The sequence below is a fragment of the Thamnophis sirtalis genome, unplaced genomic scaffold, assembly GCF_051295495.1.
Source record: "Thamnophis sirtalis isolate CommonGarterSnake01/CBP01778 unplaced genomic scaffold, rThaSir2_p1.2 scaffold_7, whole genome shotgun sequence".
Taxonomy (NCBI): domain Eukaryota; kingdom Metazoa; phylum Chordata; class Lepidosauria; order Squamata; family Natricidae; genus Thamnophis; species Thamnophis sirtalis.
In genome coordinates this window covers 60,158,813-60,172,297 of record NW_028261387.1, presented here as the reverse complement: position 1 = coordinate 60,172,297, position 13,485 = coordinate 60,158,813, and the positions used below count along the sequence as shown (strand labels likewise).

At 37.9% G+C, this 13,485-nt stretch overlaps 1 protein-coding gene across 4 annotated transcripts in view; it reads left to right on the top strand.

Moving 5' to 3' along the window:
* TRIM33 (tripartite motif containing 33) overlaps positions 1-13,485 on the top strand; it is a 56,619-nt gene that overhangs the window by 23,528 nt on the left and 19,606 nt on the right. For all 4 annotated transcript variants that reach the window (XM_087720167.1, XM_014054047.2, XM_087720166.1 and 1 more), the window contains exons 7-8: positions 10,172-10,318; positions 12,187-12,304. In XM_087720167.1, the coding sequence (XP_087576293.1) occupies positions 10,172-10,318; positions 12,187-12,304 (265 nt within the window). The remainder of the gene's footprint in view (positions 1-10,171; positions 10,319-12,186; positions 12,305-13,485) is intronic.

The window sequence follows — 13,485 nt, the reverse complement described above, 5'->3', positions numbered from 1 at the left end:
CTACATTTAAAAAAATCTTCTATGTATATCCTTAGTGTTGACTGTGATTTCAAGGGGCACGCTTAGAAAATCTGCTGTTGTAAGAATACATTGCCCTTACAAGGCAAAGATTGTTATAAAGGTGATTCCTTTGTTTTGTGAGGTTTTTTTGAATAGGTTTATCATAATAAATCATCTAGACTTCATATGTTTGAGAATACTTTAAGATATGAATGTGATGGTTGTCAGTGTAGGCATTTATACCTTTACTATCTTTTATGAAATATTAAATAAATAAACTTATACAGGACTGGTCTAGTCTACCGTGTTTTCCTGAAAATAAGACAGGGTCTTATTTTCTTTTGGGCTTCAAAAGAAGCACTTGGGCTTATTTTCGGGGAGGTCTTACTTTTTTAAAGTGCTACTGCTGGCCCCGCTTTCTCCGTCATGTTGTCTGCTTGCCCGTGACTGCAATGAGCCAAGTTCTCAGCATGCCTTGGCTTCCTAGGTGCAACACAAATACCGGAGGCGGCAGCAATGGAGGGGAAAGAGATGAAGGGGGAGGAGGGAGAGAAGCGATCCCAGAAGCAGCAATGGAAGCAGCAATGGAAGCAGCAATCTCTCTCTCCTCCACACCCCAGCGGCAGTGGTGGAGCTTCATGCCTGGCTGGTGGGAAGCTTCTCACCCACCCTGCCTGCTAGCCCAGCTGCTGCTGGGACACTTCTCGACTGCGGCAGGCCCCATGCTATTGGTGTCGCTGGCGGAGCTGTGTTGCCTCGCTGGCTGCTGCCTTTGGGGCTGCTGTTGGGATTGCTGTTGGGATGAGCGTAGATGTAACATTTCAGAAATGTTACCTGCAGAGGTCTCCTGATGCAACACTTTGCTGCAGCTTTAGAGCATGCCTCTGCCTTCCCTGCAGAGGATTGCAAGGTTGGAGGCTTGGCCTTGCTTCGATCAGCAGGAAAATTCCCTTCCCTCATTTCCCTGCCAATCATTCTATCCCTGGGGAGCTCTGCACAGACACACATTCCAAAAAGGCTCCCTCCAAAATCTTCAACCTTGCAATCCTGAGCAGGGAAGGCAGAGGTTTGCTCCGAAGCTGTGGCAGAGCATTGCACTGGGAAGCCTCCGCAGACAGAATGAGAGGCAGCTCCGGGCCTTTGCTGGCTCAACTGATCCGCAGCCGTAATTAAGATGCCGAGCTTCCATGAGGTGACAAGGGACAAGAAGGGCTGCCTCCTGGGCTGGGCACGCCCACTCCTTCACTAGGTCTTATTTTCAGAGGAAGGCTTATTTTAGCCCATGCGCTGAAAAACCCGATTGGGCTTAGGTGGCGCAGTGGTTAAATGCAGCACTGCAGGCTACTGCTAGATCAGCAGTTCAGCGGTTCAAATCTCACCGGCTCAGGGTTGACTCAGCCTTCCATCCTTCCGAGGTGGGTAAAATGAGGACCCAGATTGTTGGGGGCAATATGCTGACTCTCTGTAAACCGCTTAGAGAGGGCTGAAAGCCCTATGAAGCGGTATATAAGTCTACTGCTATTGCTAAGTCTACTGCTATTATTATCAGGGAATGTTTTATTTTGGGGGAAACATGATATTGATAAATGAATCGAGATTAAGGGTGCTGCTGATCCTAAAATAAGAAAAGACTCCAGACTGCTACTATCATAAAATGTTGTGGAAAACACTATTATCCATATCTTTGATTTCCAAGACATGGGAAACCATTTCTGAATTCACAGAAATAGTTACAACATTTGATCTCAACTCCTTCATTATTGAATTTGCTCAGTTTAAAAAAAAGACTGAAAAAAGGCAGGAATTAAATTGAAGAGATGTCAATTACTACATCCCTAATGATTCATTTATTTTTCTACTATCAGCATTTCCTATTAGAGAAAATAAATCGGGAATGAGCATTCCCAGAAAGCAAAGTGCTATGTTAAGGTGTTTGTACAGTAAGGCCATGACGTCTGTTAAGCTACAAATTAATGCAGAGCCAGCAACATATAAATTTAATAAATAAATAATAATGTGGGTTATGGCCAGATACTGCTATCGTACGCTAACTTGTTGTTACTGTTTCTTCTGACATCTCTTTTTGAACTTCAAGGCATTTTGTGGACTAGGACTGAATTTGGTCTTTGAAAGGCATATCAGAAACAACATTCGGGGGGGGGGGGGAGGCAAAGCAAGAACAATTACTCAATTGGATTTAGCTGATTTAATTTAAATGTTTATTGATTTAAATTTAAAATTTCTTCCTATGTGTTTAAATTTTTTTCTATTCTTCCACTTTATATACTACAATTTAATAGAAACATTTGGAATTCAAAGGGGCTTCATGTATTTTTCCCTCCTCTTATAGTGTCTTTAGTCTGCTTTACACTTTCGGTGATTCATTCAAATACTTCTGCTGATTCTTGGATTTTTGAAGTTGTCTGGAAACCTTTCTTAGACAATTGTACCTTTCTTCCTCCTTTGGAAGATATCTCTGCTTTACTGTGCAAAGGAGTGATAGAAGAGGGTTATTATGATTGACTAGTTCAGTTCTTTAACATATTTCACTCTTCTCCAAAAAGTGAAGTGTCATGTCAAGTCTTCAGGATGTCATAATTTTTATTACATTGAAAAAATCTATAAAGCAAATGTTCTCTCATTATGAAGGCTGAAGTCCTGTTTACTTATTAGAAATAAAGTTATCTTTAAGTCAGTTCCAGTTCCTGGTGACTTCAGGGATATATTCATTTCATTCAGTTCTCTTGGCAATAAGATGCTTTGCTGCTGCCTGTTTCCGGAATATCTTTTTAGCTTCCTAGTCTGGTATGTAGCATTGAAATTCTTGGCAGTGTCCCATCTAGGAACTAACTGAGCCCAGACCTATTTAGGTTTCAAGTCAAAATCGGCCAAGTGTTGCCACCTGCTAAGATATTTATTATAACATATTTTAAAAATTGTTTGTCTTCAGTTAAATAGCAATCATACCCAAACCATACTTCTCATTGGTAGGATTTTTATATTCATGTTAACCTAAAAGCTAAATGAAAATTCTTTGGAAACTTTTCCTCATCAATTCAGGTTCTGAGACTTACTGTATTTTTCAGAGTATAAGACGCACTGGAGTATAAGACGCATCAAGGTTTTGAAGAGGTAAATTAAAAAAAAAGTTTTTGCACTCTGCAAACCTCCCCAAAAAGGTCTGTTTTTCACGATAGTGGGCACTTTTTTCCAAAAAAGGCATGAATAGCCTTTAGGAGGCTTATAGAGTGCTACTGGGAGCTGGGGGGGGGGGGGAATTGAGCAAAAAATGGCCATTTTTAAAAATCATTTCTGCCCTTCCCAGCTCTTAGGAGCACTCTGAAAGCCTCCTAAAAGCTATGCATGGCCATTTTGGTGAAGGTGGCAGGGTTTCGGGATGCAAAAAATGCTGTATTCAGTGTATAAGACTCACTCGGATTTTCAGCCTCTTTTTTGTGGGAAAGAGGTGTGTCTTATACTCCAAAAAATATGGTAGTTGAAATTTATCAATGATTCTTGCAAAATTTTCATTACTAGAACTTTCAAATGACTTCTCACTGTTGATTTTTAAACTATCTTTCTTAGTGACAATCACATCAGTATAACAGTCTTGACTGTTATATCTTTATATCTTGTGTATTGATTATATATAAAATTCCACAGAACAGTTCTTTGACCTGATTTAATCTTACGAAAAATGCTTTTAAAAAATGTTCCATCTCTGTACTATTAGTAAATCAGCTTGCTGACCATTCATGTATGTAACACAGAAATCATTGGAAAGATCAGGTTGCTTACATGCAGCTGCAGTTGTAGTACTCTGTTCTTTTCATGTTGATAGTGTCAGTTGGCAGTTTCTAACTTTTCTCAATGAGGGCCTGCAAAATATACACAACTATACAATGTTTCTTCTTGCAGTTTTATATAGAACCCTAACTGAATAAACAAATGTGCATTCAAAAACCCGTAGTTACAGGTAAGCAACCTGATTTTTTCTATATAAAACTGTTTACATAATTGTAAACATTTATTCTAGAACAAAGTAAAGGAACTAGTTGCAAAAACCACTTGACTGTAAATAGGTATACTTCTTTCTTGCGAAGTCATATTAAAATCCTTGCCTGTGTTGAATGAAATATGATTCATTTCATTTCTCTTACTAGTAATATTTTCCTTTTTTGGATTATGTTTTCTGATCATACATTCTCTTAGTTTTAAGGGTAGGACAGACTGCCTGATGGGAGTTAGAAGCATATTAATAAAGCTGCTTATTCGCTGGGGGCGTGGCCTGTTGCCGAGGAGGGCTCCACCGAGCTCCTCAGAGATCTGGTCTGTATATCTAAATAAGATCATAGATAGCACCCCTTTTTGGCTAAGAAAGGGGCAGGGAGGATAGCTCCGTAGACTAGGGTCTATTCGTAAGCCACAGCCTTTTTCTTTTTTTGGCTGTGGAAGAGATTAGATCCAGCCGAAGCGGAGCTTTTATCTCCGGCCAGTTCTTCTCAGCTGCCTTTTTTTTTTTGGCAGCCCCAGACAGGCTAGCCCCCCCCAGGACAAAACAAAGTTTTTTCAAGCTAGATTTGATACGGGAGGGTACCACCCCTGTGAGATTTATGCTTTTATTACTATCTTAAATACCAGCACCATTCGTCTTAAAGACTTCTTTGTTTAAATAGACTTCAAAATGGCGATTTCTCCCCGTGGATGATTACTGGATGTACCTAGCCGGGTTTATCTTCCTGCAGACCGCTCCTTAACAAAATAAACTTTTTTTTTCTTTGGAAATAGAGGGGAGCGAAGCGCTGCTTACTTGTTTATTTATTATGGCACCCAGATCAAAGAAGCGTCTTGCTACAAATGTGTCTAAAGAATTTAAAGAATCTTTTTTGGAAACACAGCCTTTGTCTCCTACGCCCTCTACTGGAGAAGTTTTAACACAGGAATATCTCTTTAAAATATTTAATGCATTTAAGCAAGAAATTGAGGAATTTGTATTGCAACTTTATGATGACCTAAAATCTAAAGTTAATCAAATGAAGGTGAATACGTTTGCAGCCGTGTCTGCCCTGTCAGATTACTCTGCTGAAATAGAGAACAAATTGGAAAGTTTGGAGAAGGCTAATTTTAATTTGACTACCAATATTCAAATTTTACAAGAAAAAATTAGATATAACGAAGAACAGCTTATGATGCTAAATTTTGATAGGAAGGCATTTTCAATAAGAGTCAGGGGATTCTGTGAAAAGGAACAAGAGAATTTGAAACAGACCTTTGCTGAAGCCTTCAGCCATGCGCTGGGAAGCCCGGGACTTAACTTTGATTGGCAGATTCGGAAAATCTATCGCCAGAACTCATTGATAGCGGAACAGCGACAGCTCCCGAGGGACATAATTATACATTTCTCTACAAAAGAATCTAGAAACGCGATTGTGCAAAAGTTTTATAATAACAGTCTCCGAGTTGAGGACCAGGACGTGATTGTCTTCAAAGATATACCTTTCCAGATGTTGAGAGAAAGAAGGGACTACACTTTTTTAACCAAAGAGCTTAGGAGTCAACAGATTCGATACAGATGGGAGGCCCCTGCCGGCATCACGGTTACATTTGAGAATCAAAGATTTCGTCTTAACTCTGTTTTGGAGGCTCAAGATTTCTATTGTAGGATTCTGAAGGCGGGACCTCCTGACGCGCTTGGAAGAGAGGAGAGACAAGCGGAAGGAGAAAGCAAACGGCTGGCCATGCGGCTGCAAGATGGAGGGGGCAGCCCCTCCTCCCTCGGAGAAGCAGAAGAACGCAGATCGAGAATTTAGATACTTCAAAAGACTTCCTAAAGTTGAGGACTGAATGGGGGTTTGAGACCTCTCTCCGGTAGAAAAAGTGGACTAATTTTTATCAGAAGGGAAAGCTGGGTGAAACTACTTTGAGCTAGATTCTAAAGTAATGTTAGCATAAATTTGATAGTGGTTAAAAGAATGCGGAATGATTTATGTTGTTTAAACTTTGTTAGATGGGACTATTTTAAAATAGAAGGTTAACTGACTCTTGCTGAAAGTATTATTTGAATATGATCCATGCTATTTAACTTTTATTTGAAGGGAAAGTTGGTTGTAATAGTTCTGAGTTACTTTTTAAATAAACGCTAGTATAAATTTGATAGTGGTAAATATTAGACAAGCAAGAGATGAGGGTAAAATGCATGTGGAATGAACTACGTTATTTGTGGTAAATATCAGACAAGCAAGGGAAGAGGGCAAAATTTACGTTGTTTAAAGCTTATTAGAACAGGAAGCCGCTTGGGATTATCTTAAGATAACTGTAAAAAGAATGCGGAATGATTTATGTTGTTTAAATTTTGTTAGAAGGGACTACCTTAAAATAGAAGGTTAACTGACTCTTGCTGAAAGTATTATTGGAATATGTGGAATGATTCATGCTACAAATAGCTCTGAGTTATATTTTAAACAAATGTTAGTATAAATTTGATAGTGGTAAATATCAGACAAGTGGGGGATGAGGGTAAAATGCATGTGGAATGAACTAAGTTATTTAAATCCTATTAGAAGGGGAAGTCGGTTGGAATTATCTTAAGATAGAAATTGATTCCTGTGTAAAGTAATATCTGATCTACGCTGCTTAACTTTACTAAGAAGGGGAAATCTGGTTAGATTATTTTGAATTACTGTTTGAAAAAGGGGTAAAGAAAGATCACTTACGTTGTTTAAATTTTACTAGAAGGGAAAGTTTGATTACTTGTCTGTAAAGTTATATTTGAATATATGGCATGAACCATGCTGCTTAAATCTTATTGGAAGGGATCATGAGGTTTAGGAAGGGAACGGGAGAGTCTACAGAAGATCGGGGTAAATAGCAAAGAAGTAAGAGACGAGAATAAAATATAGATAGAATGATTTATACTATTTAAGCATAGATAAAGATGGGGGGCTGAGATCAACACAAAGAGTGGTTTCTTTTTTTCTTTTTTCTCTTTTCTCTTTTCTTTTTTTCCTTTTTTTTTCTTTCTCTGCTTTTCTTTTTCTTTTGATATATTACTTTTATTTTTTAATCCATATGTATACAAGATATTTTAGATAGAAGGTAGTGCCAGGTGTGGGCCCTGGGAAGCCGGGAGGATTAGGGATGGGGATTGTGGGGGGTGGGGTGGGGGGGTGTTAACATAGTCTTAATAAGAACAAGAATGTATTTATATACGGTGGTTCTTTTTTTTTTATTATTATTATTATTATTATTATTTTTTCCTTGGTTCACTTTACTTTTATTAGATCAAACAACACTCGAATAAAGGCATACACCAAGGAGGGAGGTAGAGGGAAGGAAGAGGGAGGAGTAAGGAAGGAGTAAGGGGAATGTAAGGAGTATGTAAGGAGGGTGTCTGGGGAGTAAGGGGAGAAGGAAGGTTTGAGGGGAAAGGGAAGTAGGAGCGGAGTGTTAGAGGGAGAAAGGAAAGTTGGAGGGGGTAGATGGGGTGCATGGAGGATGCAAGGGTTAGGTGGGGTTGTGAATGATGAGTTGTGTTTCTTTTTTATTTGTTCGTTTTATTCCTTTTTTCTTTTTTTTTCTTCTTTTCTTATAGTAAATACCCTGTGTATAAATGATTGCAAATGGAATGTGAAAATTGAAAAATTGAATAAAAAAAAATAAAAAAAAATAAAGCTGCTTATTCCATGCCCCCCCCCAAAAAAAATATCTAGTTGAAACATCTACAATATTGAATAGCTAGATATTAGAAATGTGTTAAGTGCTACAGTAGTTTATTCTAAAAGTTGAAGCTAGAAGGCCATCAATCATTGTATTAATTTTTCTACTTTGTACTAGATTCCCCCCCCCCCTCACTTTAATACCATAATGTGTTGGATTACAAGTATTACAAAACCATAATACTTGGAGAAGATCAGAAGCTAGACTAGATCATTTTGAATAAATTATCTTTTAATATATTGATCAGAATACATTGTTAGCAAAATAATTGTAGAAAACAAATATTGAGCAGAAGGTGAGAAAGAAAGCATGATTAATATTATGCTGAATGATAAATACTTTTAGTGACAGAGATAGAGTAACAGTCACAGTCATGATTTGTTGTACTTAACATAGTGTCATTGGGTTTGAGTTTCATCAGAAAATGTTGAGATTTGTTTAGTTTAGACCTGACAGTGGAAAAAGTTACTTATCCTGTATTGTAAACTTCCAGCTTCTGAAGAATGACTTGAAATGCTGTAGGATTTTGATGTCACAAAAATAACTTAGCCTTTCCACCGAGAAATCATAATTCTGTTCCATGGTAACTTACCATTGCATTTCTCAGAAATGTGGTGTACCTCACTCTTCCTTTAATTTTAACATGAGTTTCTGTTTTAATTAAGAAACATCATTATAAAGCCTATTTCAGTAATGGCGAACCTTTTTTAGCTCGCGTGCCATAAAGTGGGGGGAGCGCAGGGGGATCGTGTGCAGCTGTGCCACATCCATAATGCAATGCATGACATCCCCAGTGTGCATGCGCGCACTACAGATGCGATCCCCCATTTTTTGCATGCTTTTTTCGCCCTCCCCAGGCTCCAGAGGCTTTATAGGAGCCTGGGGAGGGCAAAAACAGCCCCCCCCGGGGGGCCTCCAGAGGCTTCAGGGACCTTCAAGAGGCTTTCCTGAAGCCTCTGGAGCAATCAAAATGACCCTCTGAGCAAGTCACTTCCGGTTTGCTTGGAGGGTCCCTAAATCCTTCACTTCCGGTTTGCTCGGAGGGTCATTTTGAGTGCTCCAAAGGCTCCTGGGACCTTCAGGAGGCTTCCCTAAATCCTTCAGAGCACTCAAAATGACCCTCCGAGGAAACTTGAAGTCGGTTCCCGAACTTCCGGTTTGCCCATAGGGCCGTTTTTTTTTTTTTTTGCGCTCCGGAGGATTCAGGGAAGCTCATGGGGGGCGGGGGCGGGAGAGGCTTTTTTTGCCTCCCCAGGCTCCTATAAAGCCTCTGGAGCCTGGGGAGGGCGAAAAATGGCTTTTAAAAAGGGCAAACTCAGCTGGCCAGCGCGCACATGCGCACTGGCCAGCTAACAGGGCAGCGCCTTGGGTGCCCTGACAAATGGCTCCACGTGCCACCTATGGCACGCGTGCCATAGGTTCGCCATCCCAGGCCTATTCTATAAAACAGTTATTGTACTTATTTTTAAACAAGATTTTGTAACCACTTGAGGATGCTTATTTTATTCATTGCTTAGCAATTGACACATACAGAATTTATTCGTATTCTGTCAAAATACAGGTGGTGCTAGTTTTAGCACTGAAAAAGCATTTTTCCAAAACAATAATGAAATTCATGGTATAATAATGATATGTTTTAGCACTGATCTTCAATATACTTTGAGCATTTATTAGGTGGCAGAACTATATACATTTCAAATATAAAACAGCAAAGTTGTAAGTTATTAGATAATGAGCGATCAGAAAGATTGGGTATTTGTAACTAAAATTAAACTGACAGCTGTCTTTTGTTGCATAAAAGTTTAATATTGTTATTTCCATATTTTAGAGTTGGGGCTTAATTGTTTCATTCACGTCACTATATCTGTGGGAGTTTACCTGATGGACTTGATTTGTTAGTGATCTCTACAAAATATCATTTTGAAGTTACATTACAGTGGGATTTGCTGTTTAAAGAAAGTTAAAATATCTGAGACCCACAATAATGTTTGAATAACATTATTTTTGATAATAAGAGGTATCATTTTGAAATAGAAATATTAAAAGACAACACTGAAAACTGCATGATCAGAAGACAGATGGAGTTGAGCATACCTTAATTTGACTAGTGTTTCTATGGAAGGTGGTTTAGTTTGAGGTTGGTTTTAAAAGAAAGTGGATGTAAATACAATAAATAACATCAAGGCACACAAAACAACAATTTTTATTGAATTACAATTGCAACCTGGTCTTGCAGGTGAATCTGATTTAGGAATATTGCCTTAGCAAAGCATCATTGTTAAACTGCATGTGATATAAATAGATTTCCATGTTGCAACTTTTTTTTTAAAAAAAAGCTTTGTATTATTATTAGAACACTTAACAATCTCTCAGTACCTGCTACATCTCAACATTGTGATAAAAGTCTTTATGTATTTTTTTTTATTGATTTAACGTGTGTATTCTCTCTGTTCAGACTGTGACAAAGGAGAGACAGATGAAGTTACTACAACAACAGAATGATATCAGTGGTTTATCAAGGCAAGTGAAGCATGTGATGAACTTCACTAATTGGGCCATTGCAAGTGGCAGCAGCACTGCATTGCTTTATAGCAAGCGACTGGTAAGAAAAATCAGATTTTATAGTTGCTGTTTGGCTATAAATTATATTCTTGCAATAAAACAACAATCTTTATTATGGAAATCTGTGTTCTTCTTATTCTATAAGTCTTGAAGGTAAGTACCTCTAATGAATTTTTTTTTAAAAACAACAACAATACTTTGTATTTCAATTGTTGATATATTTGGTTCATCAAAGCCAAGCTGTAAAATCATCCAGGATGTTAGAGGTTTTAAATGCTGAAATGGGATGATATTCTCTTTCTAGCAATTATGTTTTCTATCTGTAACCTATTCCCAAAGCAATTCAAATATTAATATCACCAATCTCAAAAGTTGACTTAGCCTTCCATCCTTCTGTGATCGGTAAAATGAAGACCGAAATTGTTGGGGACAATATGCTGACTCTAAACCGCTTAGAGAAGGCTGTAAAGTACTGTGAAATGGTGTATAAGTCTAAGTGCTATTATTAATACGCTGGATTATTAATACAGAGTAGCTATACTGTATATTGGTCAAATGATATATTTTATTTTAATGTTTATTTTGTAGTGGAACTTTTAGTAAAGAAACTGATAAAAACTAATATACATAAAATGTCAGTATCAGTTGTTTTCAGAACAGAAGAAAAAATCTTGTTAGTTCATTATATTCAATTATACACACTCGCACAATCAATTTTCTTTCTCTTCACTATCTGAATTAGATTTGAAGGTGCATAGAGAGCAACAGAACGGAGAGAAGTTTATCAGTATCTCCTGCTAGAAAGATATGTCTGTGAATCTAGAATGGGAGGGGTTCTTGGTGCTCTCTAAACTTGTTGTGGCCCACCAGCGGCCAGCAAGCTGGCAGCAGAGTTGGACAGTGAGGAGGTTGGGGAGGAATGAGGCAGCGAGGCAGAAGAACAGCAGCAGCCTGTTCCCAGTGTGTGCATGCACAGAGCTGCCAGAAGGCAAGAAAAATTAAAAAAAGGGTTGACTCAGGAGTAAGACTTGGAGATAATTGGCCCCTCCCATAAGACATAAAAGAAGAGTGAATGGGATGTGAGCTTTTGCAGGAGCAATTAGTTCATTTGGTCGGTTCAAGCTTTGAAAGGTTCTGTTTGACTCTGTGCTAAATTAGGCCTTGCTCTGCGTTTGGCAATTAGGTCTCTGGCAGCACTCCAAGGGAGATAAGGTGGGTGCTTATCAACATTCCCCTGAAAGACTGTGGCAACTCAAGCAAACATAGGTCAGAATCTTCACAGACTGTTTGTGAAGCCGTGTGGACTGTGAATGACCATAATTCATAGCCGTATAAATAAAAGAGGGTTTTTGGGACTAAGATTGTGATTTATGCTTTCTCGGGAAGTCGAGGTCAGAACAGTTGTCTTGCAGAGTTTCATTATTGAAATTAGGCAACATTATTATGAGCGCTAGCCCTGATGATGTTACCTAGTCTGGGTAATGAACCGTTCGCAAGAAAATAACCAAGCTCAGAAATCACCAAGGACCCCTCATGTCAACCCTGAACTACAGATATTCTCCTTTATTAATCTAGAATGTGTTGGTATTTTGATTGAAGATTCTGCTCAATGATATGTGCAGGATGATGGTTTACAAGGTATTCTTAGAGATCCTAGTTTGCAGAGTGTATGTTAAAATAATTGGAGTAAAATTGAATCTTGATTAAGCTTGTGGCTCCCTAGCCAAAATGAGCCCATGTGACTGGTATTGTTAAGAAATGTTGCATGTAGCATAGATAAATTTAGTTTAACTTACAATATAGATACGAAAACTGATTTTTTTCAATGTCACTTGTTTGCAAATAACTTACTTTTAATTTCTTTTTTATGCTTTGCATAACAGTAATGTGAGATTATTTGCTTTGCAGATCACTTTCCAGCTGCGACATATTTTAAAAGCACGATGTGATCCTGTTCCAGCTGCTAATGGAGCAATTCGCTTCCATTGTGATCCTACATTTTGGGCAAAGAACGTAGTCAACCTAGGTAGAGCATTTTATATTTCTGACAGATTTACTGTGTAAAAATCTGTTAAGTATAAATGGCATGTTCTTTATAGTGTTCCTTATAGGTGTAAGAGACTTCCAGTAAAATAAGGTTTGTTACTGGAGCTGTTTGTATGGGGACCAATAGGCCTCCTTTGAGATTGAAGCTATCCTCCAGGAGAATGTTCAGAAGTTCTGTGCTTCATGACAGTTGATGTACACATGATGAAGTGTAACTGGATTACACTGTAGGCATGGATTTAAACTAGCGATACAAATGTAATCACTCCTACCCTGTTTGCTTGCCTTTTTTCATGCATTTCTTGTCACAAGAATACTTTCCTTTAGAATAAATATTAGTTCATATGGTAATTGACCATCTTAATAATAGGTAGCAATGTTTTTCACAGAAAGGCACTGTGAAGTGAGATATATAGTGGTATCAAGGGGCATGACAATCGTAGAGGAAGAGAGTGTTATTTGAAAAAAATAATTACGGAGGTATGGGGTACTATATAATTATATGGTCACTCTCTTCTACTTCTAAAAATATTTAAAAGACAAGTCTTTAATTATAGGAAAGTAATTTGGATTCAATTCATTTTAATTTCTAGCATATCAATTATTGTTGGGAAACAGACACGTTAACAGATGCGGCCACATACAAATGTATCAAAAATAAGTATAAGAATAATCTTTATTGTCATTGTACTTAAATACAACAAAATTTGTTCTTGAATGAAAAAAATGTTCATTTTCTAAAAAATAATCAAAAATCAAATTCAAAATAACTCCAAACTATTTTCCTTGGCACAGGCAAAAACTTCATTTTTCTTTTTGTTTCCCCTTCCACCAAACAAGATATAAAATGCAAGGTTTACAGGAGCAGATGCTCTCTCTTTCAAAAAAATGTTTTTTTAATTGTTCCTTTCTTTGCAACCTTCGTTGTTGCAATATAAACTCTGAAGTAATGGGGTGGAGACTCTTAAAGGTAAAATTCTTTCAACAAATTGTTGGTTGAGCTGAAAGTATGAGGCTGTTGGCATAAAGACATTGTAGTTTCTAGTGAAAAGAAAAGTCCAGGCGAAATCAGACATGCCTTCTATTATAGCCCTTGCATCCCATTGAGATCACATTTAGATTTAATAAGCAAGAACTAACAGTCAACTTCTAAATTACAAA